The following is a 16092-nucleotide window of genomic DNA, read 5'->3' on the forward strand; positions in this document are numbered from 1 at the left end:
CTCCAAACTAATATCTCTCTAATGAAGCTATTCTCAACCTGGACTACATGTTAAATTCCCCTGGAAAGATCTTAAAACTCTAGGTTGCAACCCATCCCCCCTCTCCTGCCAAATGTCTCCCAGACCATTTAACTCAGAACCACTGGGGGTAGGATCCAGGCATCAAGATTTTTAAAGCTCCCGAGGTGACTCCAATGTACAGTCACATTAAGGTTGAGAATGACATCATTAGCCTCACTTGGGAAATGCAGAATCTTGGGCCCCATCCCAGACTTACTGGATCAGGGTCCTAATTTTAATAAGATCCCTGGGTGTTACCTGTGCATATTAAAGTCTGAGAACTGGGCTACTGCACTGCAAAGGACCATCAGCCAGCCGTGTCTGAGTTAGAGGTGAGGAGGCTGCAGGCCAGTCATTAACTTATTGATTGCTGCCTAGACTGGGCTGAAGTGGTAAGGTATATTGTCATAGCTTCGAATGAAACAAGCTGAAATTTGGTAACCCCTGTCTCAGATTCCCTAGAAATAGCAGAGGGCAAACAAAGATTTTCAGCAGCGGGGCAAAGCTTTTGGAAGGCAGGGTGCCTGCAGTGTGCGTGCCTGCCCCGCCTGCCCCACCTCCCACGCCTGTGGACACACCCTTCCCTGGTTCCCTCCCACCCGCTCCGCTCCACTCACCCTCTGAAGACTTGGAAGGAGAGACCACAGGGCTCTTTGTCTCTGCCTTCACTGGGCTCTGTGCTGGAGAAGCAGGTGCTGACTTCACAGGTGAGCTAGGCTCTTCTGTGGCGGGTTCCTTTTCTCCTGAAAATACAGAAAACCACCTTAGGACAGAGGTCAAGTAGAGGAGGGATAGGCAGAGAGAGCAAGCATTTAAAAAATTGCTTTTTCTGCTTGGTCATTGTTTCTCTTGGCTGTTAATGAGCCTCTGGTGGAAGTTAGCTGCTCTCCTAATTTATTTCTGCTACTACCTCAGGGAGGCAAATGGGAGAACTTAGAGTCATGTGTCCCTCATCAAAGCACATCTACCAGTGGAATTTGTTACCCCTGATGTGGACAGTAGGACCGTGGGAAAATTCCCACGCTGCCAGACAGAGCCTGGCTCCGTCCCTGTCCTGTCTCTGAGAGGAGCAGCCAGGTGCTGTATGTTGTGACCACAGAGCTCATCAATGGCAAGAAGTGGACCCCCAAAGAATCACTAAATCCCCTTATAAACACTCTTGATGTGTTTGCATGTAGCTAATTCTTTACTTAACTGATTTCATTTACATTTTCTGTCCAAACAATCCCTAAGGATTAAAAGCACCATGTCTTTTTATGTACTTTTCAATTGCCACATTAGAACTCCAAGCTAGCCAGCAAGGGTTTTCCTAGTGCCTGCTTTGTGCCAGGTTGGGAATGTGGTGGCAGTGGAAGACTCTACCCTGAGGGAAAGACAGCCTAGCCCGGTGGACACAACCAGGAGCTGATTTATGTGTCTCAGACCCCAAGTGCTCTTGAAGCAAAGAAAAGGAACAGCTCAATTTGGTTGGGGAGGGTGGCAAGGAGGACTTTCTAACTGGAGGGGGTTTGAGATGAGGTTTGAAGTGTCAAAAACTTTGGATCAGGCTAGCGAGAAGGGAAACCACGCCAGGAAGGGACAAAGCATGAAAGAGGGCATACAAGCTATCGTCGGTACGAATATTGGGGGTCACCGTGGAGAGATGGAATTGACTGGAGGATTCTGAAATGAAGAAATAGTGAGAAAAAGACATAAAGGTGTTAGCTGGTGGAGAGTTTTGATTTCCAGGCTCCAAGATATATACCAGATCTGACAGATAATTAATGATAATTATGATGACTGCAATTATATTATAGCTAACATTTATCTGGTGTTTACTGACTTAAGCCATACTCACAGGCACTATTCTAAGCACTTCACAAATGAGGGTCAAATGAGGTCATGAAGGCACCATGTAACTGTCTGGCACAGAGCAACGAGGGGCATTATTGTGATTCACAGTATTATATTAATAAGAATATTAATTGGTGAAGGGCAGGAAGGTCCTCTCTGGGTGGTCCTGAGCTCTCCCCTCCACCCTGGGAGATTCTGAAGCAATTGGGGCCCCAGGGTTATTTACCTTCAAGTTCTAGTTTCTTCCTCTCCACCTCTTTCTTGTACTCCTCCAGCTCCTGGTCAGTGAGTTGGCTGAAGGGGTTGGGCACTGTCTCCTCTGAATCGTCTTTGGTATCCTCGTCACCCTTGGACATCAGCTGGCTCTCTGTAGACTGAAAGTTAACCACAGAGTGTGTGTCGCTCTCTGAACGCCGCAGTTGGGGCCCAGGCCCGAGCTTCCTTTCAAACTCATGTGGCTGCCAGTCATCTTGCTAGGGACAGCGTGGCAAGCAGCTCCTTGGAAACAGCTCAAGGCCTTGGGGGTAGGGATCGTTCATTCCTCCCTATGACTACCTCCCCCCAAGACCCAGATTTTGCAACTGCTTGGATAAATATAGGCCCCTGTATTTACTGCCCCTGAAATAAAATCAAAGGATACTCCCAAGCAGAAGGAAGACGCACCTTTATTGCAATCCCTCCTATGGACACTTCCAAGCCATCACTATGCAAATACAGTTGGTGACCCAAAGTCAGTCAGCCAAAGCCCAGCAAGCATAGCATTGGCTCAAGCAAGCTTCACGTCAGCCATTCTCCACCACGGCCCCTCCCCATCCCCCAAGAGCAGTGCAAGCCACAACACACAGCATTAAATCATATACAAAACACACAGCGGCTTCAGCGTTCTGTCTGGACTGTTGGTCCTGTTTTGCACACAGTCACAAGTTACAAAGGGGCAAGGTCCTGAGTCTCGGATCTTCAACCCGCCTGTACTGCTGGTCCCTGCAGGGACATTGGCAAAATCACTGGGTTTCATCACCTCTGTGGAGCTCCCAGCTCTGGGGAGCTGACCAGCTGGACCTTGAATAAGCTTCAGGAGTCCTTTGACCCCTCTAGCCCAAGATAGGGACTAAACTTCAGGCTCCTCAGCCCCTTTTCCTAACCCAGCATTCTTGTCTCGGCCTTTGAGAATGCAGGGCTCTGAAGCGGAGGAGGAGCCAAGGAAAGTGAGGCCACAGGGAGCGGAGCCCGGAGCAGCAGGCTCAGACCGCGCCCTCCACTCATCCCTTCCCTGGCCTGCCAGGTCTTCTGATGATGGGCCTTTGGCTCCTTCCAAAAGGGAGGCCGGAGCAAGCCTATTATAAGGAATCATGGAGTCAAGGGAGAATCCAAGACCAAGATCCCAAGGAGAGGGACACCAAGGAGAGCCCTTGGTATAAATGGCAGAGTCATTTTTTAACAATTTCACTCACTGTATTGAACTCCCACCTTCCCCAGAATCCTGGGCTGTTTCTGTCACTGGCCCTGTGGTTCATTCAGTGTTCCTCCTCTCAGCTGAGCTGGGGTGGGTGGAGGGGGTGTGAAGATACAACTTTCACACTTCTCCTGCCAATGGGCACCCACTTGTGGGCTGCAGCCTGATCTGAAATCATCACGTTATCTCAGTCTGCTCCGTAGACAGGAACCCTCCCTGTATTTCCCCACTTTTTACCACTGAGGAAGATGCCATGCCCATTGCTACCTGCAATGAGCAGCAATAATTTCCAACACAAGCCAGAATTCTCAACGTTGCCCCTTTTGCTGACTAAGCACTAGACAAAACACTGTTCTATCTCAAGCACGAAAACAATGAGTTTATACCTTCTAACTCTATGTGGATTTGTACGGGCAACTAACCATCCCTTCCCATCCTGTAGGAGCACTGGTTCTATCTATGCGCCCCCCTCTGTGGGTACACAAGCATCTTCCCAGAGCTCTGGCCCAGACGGCACCATATCCACGCACAGAGGTCAGAAATGCTCAAGGCCGGGCAGGCTTGAGGCATTGGCCCCACGCCTATGAGTCCATATTAGACAGGGTGTTAATAGAGGGCAAAGAGGAGCTCCATGGTGGAAGGGGTGGAAGCCGCCAGCATCACTCCTGTGGGCAGGCTGGGCTGCTGCTCCCTGCCCAGTGCCCATAGAGGGCAATTAGACGTCGTCCTCCCAGGCCCTCACAGCCCCCCTGTGAGGTGGACCTCCACTTTGCAGCAAGAGCACTGGTACCCGAGATCACCGGGGAAGATGGGCATGAGCACTCAGGGGTCCTGCTGCCCAGCCCCAGGCACAGAAGACCCAGAAGGCAGGCACGTTTCCCCTCCAGTCAGGGGCAGCCTCTGCTGTACCGGGCTCCGGCTCTTCTCAGCGATGACACTCGCCAGGAGCTGGGACTGAGGCCCCGCTGACTTCACATCCTGTCTGTTTTGTTCTCGAATCTGTATGGAAAGGGAAAGGGGGGTGAGCTGACTGTTTAGTGTAAGAGTGTGGAGTCTGGGAAGGCACACTGGGGTCTGGTGTGGCCTGTGACTGGGTCCAGTGGTATGGGAGCCCGTCTCTTATTCTAGTACAGTCCATCCCCTGTAAGAGGTGGTCTCCATGTCTGTTCAGAGTGAATTAGTGGTTTATGTGAAACATCAGAATTGCATGAACTCTGAGAGGGTAGTTGTAAGAGGCAAAGAGTAAAACGAGGCACAGTTGAGGGAGGTTCTCAAATTTTAATGTTCCTAAGAAGCCCCTGAAGAATTTGTTTTAAATACAGATTCCCAGGGCCACTCCACACCTATTGAATCTATGTCTCTGTGGGGCCGAGGGGGGTGGGGCGGGGTGGTGACCAGGAATCTGAGCTTTGAGCAAGTGCTGCAGGGGCCCAGGGCCACACATGGAGCACTGTTCTGTGAGCCCTCTGACCCGTGAGAGGTGGTCTGCTACAACTGAAGTTGTTAAAGTAACATCAGAAATGTAAGTGAGTGGGGCCGAGCCCGTGGCGCACTCGGTAGCGTGCTGCGCTAGCAGCGGGGCGACGCTCCCCCCGCGGGTTCGGATCCTATATAGGAATGGCCAGTGCACTCACTGGCTGAGTGCCGGTCACGAAAAAGACAAAAAAAAAAAAAAAGAAAAAAAAAAGAAATGTAAGTGAGTGAATTGTCAGGCAAAGATCCAGAAACAGATACAAAGGATCTTGAAATTGTAAAAATAAGCCAAAAGGAAAATGGCATAAAATCCATAAAGACGCAGTTTGTGGGCAGATCTTTCAGACACATCTAATGTGCAAAGCAAGCACCCCACCATGTAAAGGGGTCATATAGGACCACGCAAGCACAGCACTTAGCACAGTGCCTGGAACATGATCAGTAAACAGCAGCTGCCTCCTCCCGTGAGGCCTCTGGGGTGTTGGTGAGTCGGGCGCACCCTGAGAACCTGCTCATGTTTGCAGGACTCACGATCCCCCCTTGTTGGAGGAGAGAGAGACGAGCAGCCACCAGCTCACCTTGTTCCTCATTTCCAGCACTTCCTGGGGGTCGGTGTAGAGAGGCACAAATTGGTTTGGGTTTTCGATCCTTATGGGCATGCCACTGCTGGACTTCTCCACCTCGTCAGCTTTCATCCACTGGGCAAACACAAGGCCAGGGTAAGGCACAGCAACAAGGCCCATGCGTCCTCCCTGCTGGTCCACCCGTGAATCCTGGGCCCGCCAGCCTGCGTGAAGGTCAGCAAGCCTCTACGTGGATGTTCTCTCTCCTTGAGCCTCTTGATGTTTGTCTCCCAGAGCAGAGACAGGCGACAGATGACCCAGCTGCCAAAGAAGGCCCTTCGGCCAACAGCCAGCCAGGAAAAGCACTGGCAACTAGGAGTCAGAACCCTGGAAACCAGCTTTGACAGACAGGCTACCACTTGGGCTTCAGAATTAGGTAACTCGATGTGAGTTTGGAGGGCTTCATATTGTTTTATGAAGAACTATTCTAGTTGGCTGCCGGCTGCTTTTATGTGAATGAAAAATCAGACTGTGTGTGAGAGAAGGTAACTTAAGAGAAGTGACTTAAGAGAAGATAACTTAAGAGAAGTGACTATCCCACCCTCCTGGTTTTGCGTCAGTCAGATCTGCAGTCCAAATGTTGGATGCCCATGCTTTGAATTTCCCAGGGTCCCCTGGATGTGGGAGCAAGAAGCAAAACCCAGCTGCTCCTGGGTTTTGTGCTGCTGGGAGTGCCCTGATCCAGCTGCCCTCTAGAGAAATCTGCTCCTCAGACCCGAAAAATCAGCTCAGAGGTGCCAGAAAGAGCAACTCAGTGGGCCTGAGAAGCTGTTCCCAGATGCCCAGTAGAAAGCCCTAGGAGGAAAGTGCACTAACCCAGGCCCAGGAGAGATTCGTTCTGTTCCCCTTTTAAAGCTGCCTAACCCCACAAATGTAGCCTGCCCCTCTCTCCACCCACATCTGTGCTGGGGATCCCCCTTACTGTGGTCTTGGGTCGGGGGCTGCCCATGCTCCTCTGGACCTCGTCGGCCACATTGACCCGCAGGTAGGTGTTGGGCGTGTTCAGCCAGCGTGTCTTCTCCTTCTGCTGTTTCTGGGCGTGCTGTCGCAGGGTGGGGACTGGGGTGCCGTCCTCCTCAAACACGAAGGCTGTGACCGTGGCTGGAATCTCCACCTCACTTTTGTGTTTGGTTTTCTCTTGGACAAAGGGGTGGCGGTATGTGTAGCCAGTTCTATAGCCCTAAAAAGGACAAAAATAGAGCCACTAATTGTGGGGAAGAAGGGTCTGTGTGTACAACACACTTTGCCTGCTTCCACTAAAAGCAATCAGTTTAAACCCAAATCTCAGTAAGACGGACTAGGCCTTGCCCACTCCTATGGTATATTCAGAATTGTTCCCTCCTCTTGGTTCCTCAATCCCTTCCTTCCTTAGCCCTCTGATTAGGGTTGAGAAAATCTCTAGAACCTTGTAGACCACATAGACAGAGCTCCTTACCCAGACAGAGCCCCCAATTTCATCTGATCCAGTGGCTCTCTTCCCTGGCTGCGTGTTGGAATCATCTGGAGAGCTTTAAAACGTATTGATGCCTGGGACCCACTTCACAGTTGCCAATTTAATGCGACGGTGATGCAGCCTGGGCTAGAGGATATTTCAAAAGCTTCCCAGCTGATTCTAACAGTCATCCGTCTTCCTCAACTCTGAAGCTTCTTAACCATATTCCTCTTGGAACTCCGAATTCTGATTCAAGAACACCCTTGTCTCCTAAGTAAGAGCATCTCCCACACAGGCAGAGCTGCCTGTGGCTGAGTGAGAACAAAAATTCAGGAATTTGGCAGCTGCTGGAGCAATACTCGGCTCTCCCTATCTTCTCATCTTTTTACTTTTTAAATTAAAATGGCATTAAGGTATTTTTCCGATTATCAAGAAAATATAGACCCACATAGAAAAATTAAGCAATACAGAAAAACATAAGGAAAAAAGTGAATTTTATGCAAAATCTCACTCCTAGATATAACCGCTAAAAATCTTTCCAGTCATCCCTCTATGCATACGTACATGTGTGCATGTATGTTTGCTAGTAAAATTGGATATTTTAAATTACATGTGATGGCCACTTGAATCTCTTCCTTTGTAAATTGTTTATGTTCTCAGCCCATTTTTAAAATTGAGATTCTCTTTGTCACATTGATTTGGAATATTTCTTTTTACATTAAGAATATTAACTTTTTGACTGTCACAGATGTTGCAAATATTTTCCCCCATAATTTGTCTTTTAGCTTTGTTTATGGTAGGGAAGTGGTTTACAGAAATTCAAGTTTTGAATTTTTTAATGTATTCCTCTGTCAATATTTCTCATCACGATTTCAGACTTTTCTGCCATATTTGACAAGGTCTTCCCTAATGCAAGAGCATCAAAAATATGAATTCATGTTTTTTAATACCTCTATGAGTTCACTTTTATGTTTAAATTTTTGATCAATCATGAATTTATCTTGTGGAAAGGAATCAGGTAGGATTCCGTCTTAGTTTTCTTTCCCGAATGGCTAGTAGTCTTTTTCCCCACTGATTTATAAAGTGCCTTATCCTGTGTTAAATTCTCATATATTTTGGGTCCATTTCTGGATTCTCTAAGTGTTGCATTGGTTTGCTTGTCCATTCTGCTAGTGTCACACGGTTTAGTTACTAAAGTTTATTATACTTTACCATGGAGTGGAACTAGTATCCCTAATTACTTTTCTTTTTATAGCATCTACCTAGCCATTCTCAATTTCATGTGGAAGAACATTTTAAGTCCTTGTACCTTCTCCCATTTTTGAGAGAATTGCATTGAGTTTATTGATTAATTTTGGGGAAGTGACCTCTTTACCCTGCTGAAGCTTTCTAATCAAGAATAAATTACAGCTCTTCACTGATTTCAGGTTTTCTCTGATGTCCATTGGTAAAGTTTTAAGGCTTTCACTAAATGGGTTGTGCTATTGTTTTATGATTTTGGTGCATTTGCAAATAGGATTATTTTCTTCCATTTTATATTTTCAAAGTAGTTAATGTTAAGAGACAATAAATCTACTGATTTTTGTATTTATTTCCACAACTGACCACCTTTAAATACCCTCATTATTTCTAATATTTTTTCAGATGAATATTTTGGACTTCACAGGTATGTAACCATACTATCTGTAAAAAAATAGTAATCTTGCTTCCTTTACAATATTATTCCAAAACAATATTAAGTAATAGTGTTAAGAGCAGGAATCATTGTTTTGTTTCAAAGTTTAATGGAAATACTTCTAGTGTTTCACCATGATACTGCCTCTTGTTTTGAGAAAAATAATTTGATTGAATAAGTTAAATAAGTGCCCTCCTGTCCTAGTTAACAACTATTATTTTTACAAATTGATGTTAAATTTTTATCAAATACCTTTTCATATTTATTAAGATGATCAAAAGGCTTTTCATCCTTTGATTCTTCAATATCATGAAATATATTTAGAAGATTTATAATATTAAGCCTCCTTCAATTCTAAGAATGAGCCTTCACTTGGTTATTCTGTATTATTATTCTAGTGTTACACTCCATACTATTTGCTGGTTTTCAGGCAGCATTTTTCATCCACATTCAAAGTAAAATTGGTCTGAATGTGTTATAGTTGTTATGGCTTAATGTTCTTTTTTCACTCTTCTCTGAAACAGAATAAATAAATAGCATAAGAATTGTCTGTTTCTTAACAGGTTGGAAGAATTCTTGTATAAAACCATCTAGTCCCTGGTGCTTTATTTAGGTACAGATGACTCATTATACAAATGTTATATTTATGAAGTTGTATCTGTTTTGTGGATTCTTTCATCATGATAATGTGACCCTCATGGTCAGCCTGGTAATAAGGTAGAGATGGTTTGGAGAAACTGATGGCAGGGAGGAAAGTATTATTATTGCAGTGACCTTGACACAACAAGGAGGGTCCAAGGCAGTAGCAGTGAGGATGGGGAGGATAAATCAGAAAGAAATGTTATGAAGACAGATTTCATCTTTCACTTCTCTGAGCAATCTGAGAATTTATAGTCTCTCGCTGCAATTAGCTCCTCATTGTATATGTTTTCCTCTCATTCTTGAATTGTCTCCTGTTAATATCTCATATCATCAACTAAATTGTTAGCTCCAAGCAGTAAGAATGTTTTAAAATTTTGTACCTTTTAAAGAACCAGCCCACTCCTAGACATATACCAGTTTAGTTTCTTCTGTGATGATTCATTCATTCATTACAATAGGATATTGTCCTGAAACTGCTGCCCAGGAATAAGGTAATTCGTAGTACTATGTGCTTTCTGCATTAAAATCATGAGATTAAAAAGATAGGTAGGACTAACTACATAAGAGGCATGAACTAAGCCCCAATATAGGAGAGGCTCTGTGTTTTCATTTTTACTGGCTTACTACTTCTCATAGAGCACTCTGCAGATATGGTAACATCCACAGCACTTAGTGGAGGGTAGCAGAGGCCACCATTTTAGAAAACTCAACTATTAGAAGGACCACAAACTCTAAATCAAACTGCCAATCTATGAGGCTTCAACAACTTAACTGTGATGCTGGTATTTCTCGTGCCCACCTAGTGCCTTGTACTGCCTGGTTCCGGAGGGCTAAGCCTCAGTGGACTGCTCAGCAGGGGACTCACCAGGTTGTCCAGCATCCTCATGAGGGCCTCAAACTCATGCTCCCCCAGCCGGCTCTTCTGCATGGGCCCGAAGGTGCTCCCAGCCCACTGCACAGAGCCCACCTCATGGGGCCGGTGCTTCTCCTGCTCCAGGAGGATGAGGTTCTCCACACCCCCAGCACTGGACAGAGCCGACACCTGCAGCGAAGAGCAGAGAACCTCAGCCATGCCCATGTGGATACCCCCGCATTTGCTCCCATATGTAATGGGAGAAGGAACCGAAGAGAACTTAGAAACCAGAAATGTCTGGGAAACCGAGGAAAAGCCACCCCAAACTTGTTGGGCATACACCCATTTCCAGGGAAAGAGGTTTCTCTCCTGATGTCAGTTCCTAGAGGCTATAGAGAAGAAGGAAATAGCAAGTGTTAAACCTTAAGAAAAAACCATACAGAGGACTGAGAAATTACCTGGGCTACAGACCAATTTAGGATTGGGGACGGAGGGAGGATGAGATTGGAAAGGACTCCAAAGGGGACTTTAATATTTGTATGTAATATTTTATTTCTTCAAGAGGTAAAGACTTGAAGCAAAAGGGCTGTTAATATTTGTCAAATCTGAATGGTGGGTGGTGGCTGTCGTGTTATTCCCTGCATTTTTTTGGTATGTTTGAAATATCTCCCATTTAAAAAAAAAAAAAGTCACTTGAAAGAAATAGGCTGGCTTCCAGGCCAATGAAATTTGAATGTAACCTGAAGGGATGGATTAACAGGTCGAGAGAGGAATGCACACTCCACGATAGGGTGAGCCAGTCAAGGAAACCCAGACAAGGAAGCAGATAAGATGTTGATCGTGCACAGGCAGGGGTGAGAAAGCTTTCGCCCAGGGATTATAGCATGTCTGTCCCACCGTCAAGGTGCCATGGGGTGGGGATGATGCAGGTGGCTGCAGGCATGAACTTTGAGTATTAGGACAAGAGGTGTGTATACAGCAGGTGGTTTTAGAATGATCTTTAAAAAATTCATTAGTCTAACCCATCCCCTTATTTTCTAATTCCAAGCTCATCTAATGGTGCATTCTAGTTACCCATATACATCCACCACTCACACTTAATTGGTTAGGGTTTGGCGTCCTGGATAAGTCCAGTGATGGACAGAGATGGTGGCTTTTGAGTATTCTAGCTAGTGCCAGGTGTTTTGCACACTAATACATTAGCATTCTGCATAAAATTTGATCTCATCTAAGCTTGCTTATTATGGGAACTGCTCCAATTATATAAACTTTCAGTGTTTCAGTGTTTTAGTGACAGTAATTTTTTACTGAAAATGAAAGAATCTAATTTAGCATGCTGACAAATGCAGGTCCATGAACCCATGAGGATCCAGGACAGACGACAGAGCGTATTAAATTCACCAGTGTTAACAAATGCCCCAATGATTCTTCTTGGAGGTCAACCAATGTGATGGTTAATTCTAGGTGTCAACTTACTAGATTAAGGAATACCTAGAAACTTGGTAAAGTTATCTTTTTGCATGTGTTGATGAGGGTGTTTCTAGAAGAGATTAGTATGTGGGCCTGAGTGGACTGGGTGGGAAAGATCCAGGTTCCTGGATCTTTCCCACCTCAATATGGGCAGGAACCATCCAATCAAATCCGGGCCCGGAGAGAATAAAAACAAAGAAAAAACGGTGAATTGCTCTCTCTATCCACTGGAGCTGGGATATGCTCTACTCTCCTGTTCACGGACATCAGAACTTTTGAGACTCTTCAGCTTTTGGGTTCCAGGACTTAGACCAATGACGCCATCAGCTTCTCTGGTTCTGAGGCCTTCGGACTTGAACTGAGCCATGCTACCAGCATCTAGTTTGTAGATGGCCTGTTGTGGGACTCCTCAGCCTCCACAATCATGTAAGCCAATTCCCCTAATAAATCCCCTCTCATATCTGTATATACATATCTTATTGGTTCTGTCTCTCTGGAGAACCTTGATTAATACAGCCAGGAAGACTTCCCAGGTGACCTCCATCATCCTGTGGTGAGGAGGTCTTTTCATCCAAGACACGAGTCCAATTGAAGGCAGACTTTTCCCACTGACTCTCACTGCCCTGGAGAGGCAGTGCAAGGTAGTGTTGGAAGGCACCAACTCAGATGCCAGCCTGCCTGGGTTTGAATCCTGGCTCTGCCGCTTACTCACTATGTGACTTTGGGCAGCTATTTACCATCTCTGTGCCTCAGTTCCCTCATCTGTAAAATGAAAATAGCAATACCTACCTTGCAAGGAGTCTTTAAGGTCACAGATGTGAAGCACTTAGCACCTGCTGCATAAGAAGCGCCCCATAAATGTTTTTGATACATGAATTCCAAGAAGCAATATCCTCTGGGGACTGGTCATTAATGGAGAAGGAAAGACAGGGATAACTGCCCACACCCTTGCAAGAGCTGCCTGCTCCCATCTCCCTCTTCCTCCATGGGTTTCCATGGTGATGGGTAGCAGATGGAGGAGAAATGTCTGAGCTTCTTCCCATCTGCCCATCAGCAGAGAAGGGAGCTGCCTCTCTCAGCTGGGGATGACCCAGTTTCCTAGAACCCCAAATTGACAGGGATCAAAGAGAACACTGTCCCCAGGAGAACCAAATAGGCTCTCAGCCTTGAACGACTAACATGACTACAGCCACGTTTGCTTGTTTGCCAAGGTCACTGAGGGAGAAAACTAGGCCCACGGTGGAAACACAGCTTCACTGCTGGACCTCCACCCTAAAATGACCTGGCCAGCAACTGCAATCCAACAGCTCCTGCAGATTGCTGCTACCTGAGCTCTTTCATGTCCTAATCCACCCATGCCTCTGATCTAATATTTCCTGTTTTTCTTCCACATCTTCCAGCTCCATTCCTCTCTCTAAAAGCCTCTCTATTCCACCACCTGAAAAAAAAAGCCACTGGATCTTTTCTGGGGGTTAACTGCCTGCATTGCCTGAGGTACCTTAACAATGTCACATCAAACTAGTCCTGAAAAGAAAGTGACAGCAGCTAGGGGTGCTGTCATGGACAGTGGCCGGCAGCTCTGCCCTTTGATCGCAGATGGCCATTCTGCTTTGGTTAAATTGCCCAGGGACCATTTCTGGGGGTCTGGAGCCTGGGGGAGGCATAGATCACTGTGTGGGGGACACATGGGCATACCTCTCCATCCATTTTTAGGGCTGGGCTGTCTTTGCAAAGAGATGAGGCTTTTTCATGAGCTATTTTCTCATGGAGGCCTCTCTCCAGAAGGAAGATGGGCAGATTTTAAGAGTTCAGCTGTGGGAAGGGAAAGTGGCTTCCCTACATATTAGAGGCTCTGCCAGGTTCTTACAGCAGTAAGTAGTCAGAGCTCAGGGCCAGTGTCCTTGGTTAGGCAGGCGGTCACCACATCAGAAAGGAACCACCTGGGTCCTGTGCCCATCTTCCTCACAATCCCCTGTTCAGACCACTGCTGTTTGGCACAGGGCGAGGGTCTCACATCACTTCCGCTAATACCTCTGCATCATTGTCTTCACAATGTCCTCTCAACACTTTCCTTTAAAGACTACTGAAAGGGCACTACTGTGAGCTTCCACAGCAATGCTTCTGGGCCAGATCTCACTCCTCGCTGAGCTTCTCCCAAGAAAAAGGCAGGCGTTCTTCCTACGGGCGCTGCTCCACCCACGCCAGCCAGGAGAGGGCAGACTGGACACCAACGGGCCCTGCAAAGAGCTGACTCATCCTGGAGCAACCAGAGGGCCCCCCCCCCAACTGAGTCCTAAAAATACCATCAGCAACACCCTCCCTCATCTGAAAGTCCTGTCCCCACAACAATCCTCTATGCCACACATCTACAGTTGAGGAAACAGAGGCTCGTGGAGGACAAGTCCCCTACCCAAGGGCACACAGCCCAGGGTGGGAACAATGGAGCCCAAGACTTGGCTAACACGTCTTTCCAGGGCTGTGCAGGGCCTCCTACTCACCCCTGACCAACTTGCCACGTTGAAGGGTGTGCGCTTGTTGTCCATAAAACCACAGATTTGTCTGTCTTCCTATCGCTTCTCCACCAACTCCTCTAGGGGGTTTCGTGATCACTGATACTCCCTGCCCACCCCCTCCCTTACCAGCTAGGGGACTTCAGGAAGGACTCCCTGGACATCACCTTGGGGTTGCCTGGCTGTTCTGGCTGCCTGCTGTGCCAGCACTCCTACTGTCCTGCTCTCCACTTCTCTTTCTGGACTTGACCATGTTCCTGGCCTATACAAACCCTATTCCCTACCCCCCACCATGAAAAAGAAAGAAAAAGAAAACCTACCTGTGTGTGTCTATCGGGCATAGCTAGGTGTAGCAGGTCCACCCTAGGTAACATATGAGCATGGTAAGAACTTATCTATGCCCTATTATGATTTCTCCACTGACCACCTGATGAGCCCAAGCAAACCCTGTCCTGCACACTGACCCCCAAGAGTTGGGTGTCAGTTGATAGACAACGATGATAAAATTCTCAAAGCCACAGAATTGATTCTAAGTGTGAAACTTCAGAAGGGTAAGACGGTGCCAAGACAGAGAAATAGGACAAGGCTAGGCTCAAAGGACTCCCTGAACCACAGCCAGCGGGGCCACCACCTCACCTGAGACTCTTCCCAGAGGAACCCACTCACCTGTATCTCACACGCAGCCTGCAGGTGGAAGATCTTATAAAACGCCTCCTCTACAGTGTCACCTAGAGCAACCACTCCATGGTTTCTTAGCACCAGGATCTGCAGAGGAGTAAATAGGTAATTAAACTTTCAGCCTTCGAAACTGTGGTTAAGAGGGAAGACTTCATTTTATTTAGATCAATTTCCAATCTATTCCCAGAGCCCCTCCCCCAACTCCCTGTTCATTCTCTCTAACCAAACACCTCAGTGCTACATGTGATTTCCCCCAACCCTTGGCCAGTGGGGCTTTTATTTTTTACTTTAGTTTTTCATTATACATGTTTATGGGGTATAGTTTGTTGTTTCAATACATGCATATATTGTATAATGATCCAATCAGTAGAGTTAGCATATTTATCACCTAAACTTTTATAATTTTTTTTGTGGTTATAACATTCAAGATCTTCTTTTCTGGCTACTTGAAATACGCAATACACTGTTACTAGCTATTGTCCCCCTAGGGCACCAGAACTTATTCTTCCTGTGTAACTGTAACTTCATAACTTTGCACCGGTCTACCAACCAACCCTTCCCTGGCCCGCCTCCCCTCTCCCTTTCTCTACCTCTGGTAATCACTATGCTACTCTCTATTTCTCTCTCTTTCTGTCTTTTTAATTTATTTTTCTTAATTGATTCATGATAATTTTATATATTTATGGAGTACAAATAATTGGGTGTATTTGTACTATGTACAATGATCATATCAGGGTGCTTAGTAAATCCATCACCTCAAACATTTGTCACTTCGTGTGAGGAACATTTAACGTCATCATGACCAGCTATTCAAAGAGACACAGTGCTTTGTGGTTAACTGCAGTCTCCCCGTATTACTAGAGAACCCTAGATCCCATTCTTCCTAGCTCTCTACTATTTTGTATTCACTGACCATCCTCTCCCCTTCTTCCCTTCCCCTCCCCCCCACACCAATCTCTAGTAACCACTATTCTACTCTCTACTTTTATGAGGTCAACTTTTTTAGCTCCCACATGCGAGTGAGAACCTGTGGTATTTCTCTCCCTGTGCCTGGCTTATTTCACATGACATGATTTTCTCCAAGTTCATCCACCACATGTGATTTTAACCCAAAGCATCCACCCTAAAAAACTGAAGAGGCATTTTTAAACTTGGCCAATTTCTTTGGACCATGCCTGGGTTTTCAGGCTTTGGAGAGCTTAGAAGTCTGAAAAACTAGTGTGTGTGTTAAAGTGAATGAAATTATTTATATCTAATACAAAGGTCCAGCCTCAAAAGCAATCTGTTGTCCCTGTGACTTAGTCAACAGGAGTCAAAACCCAAGGGAACAGTGCTCTGAGAGGTGGCTCTGCAGAAACACGGCCTCTTGGGGCCTCAGGTTTTTGGTCCA

The 16092-nt window shown here is 46.2% G+C and overlaps 1 protein-coding gene across 2 annotated transcripts in view; it reads right to left on the reverse strand.

The window, feature by feature from the left end:
* The window catches only part of ADD2 (adducin 2), a 41214-nt gene that overhangs the window by 4697 nt on the left and 20425 nt on the right, over positions 1-16092 (reverse strand). For both annotated transcript variants that reach the window (XM_063077929.1, XM_063077928.1), the window contains exons 7-13: positions 14691-14789; positions 10057-10233; positions 6365-6622; positions 5398-5517; positions 4256-4345; positions 2120-2267; positions 678-803 (exon numbers count right to left, since the gene is read on the reverse strand). In XM_063077929.1, coding sequence (XP_062933999.1) covers positions 678-803; positions 2120-2267; positions 4256-4345; positions 5398-5517; positions 6365-6622; positions 10057-10233; positions 14691-14789 — 1018 coding nt within the window. The remainder of the gene's footprint in view (positions 1-677; positions 804-2119; positions 2268-4255; positions 4346-5397; positions 5518-6364; positions 6623-10056; positions 10234-14690; positions 14790-16092) is intronic.

Source organism: Cynocephalus volans, chromosome 14 (genome assembly GCF_027409185.1).
Source record: "Cynocephalus volans isolate mCynVol1 chromosome 14, mCynVol1.pri, whole genome shotgun sequence".
Taxonomy (NCBI): domain Eukaryota; kingdom Metazoa; phylum Chordata; class Mammalia; order Dermoptera; family Cynocephalidae; genus Cynocephalus; species Cynocephalus volans.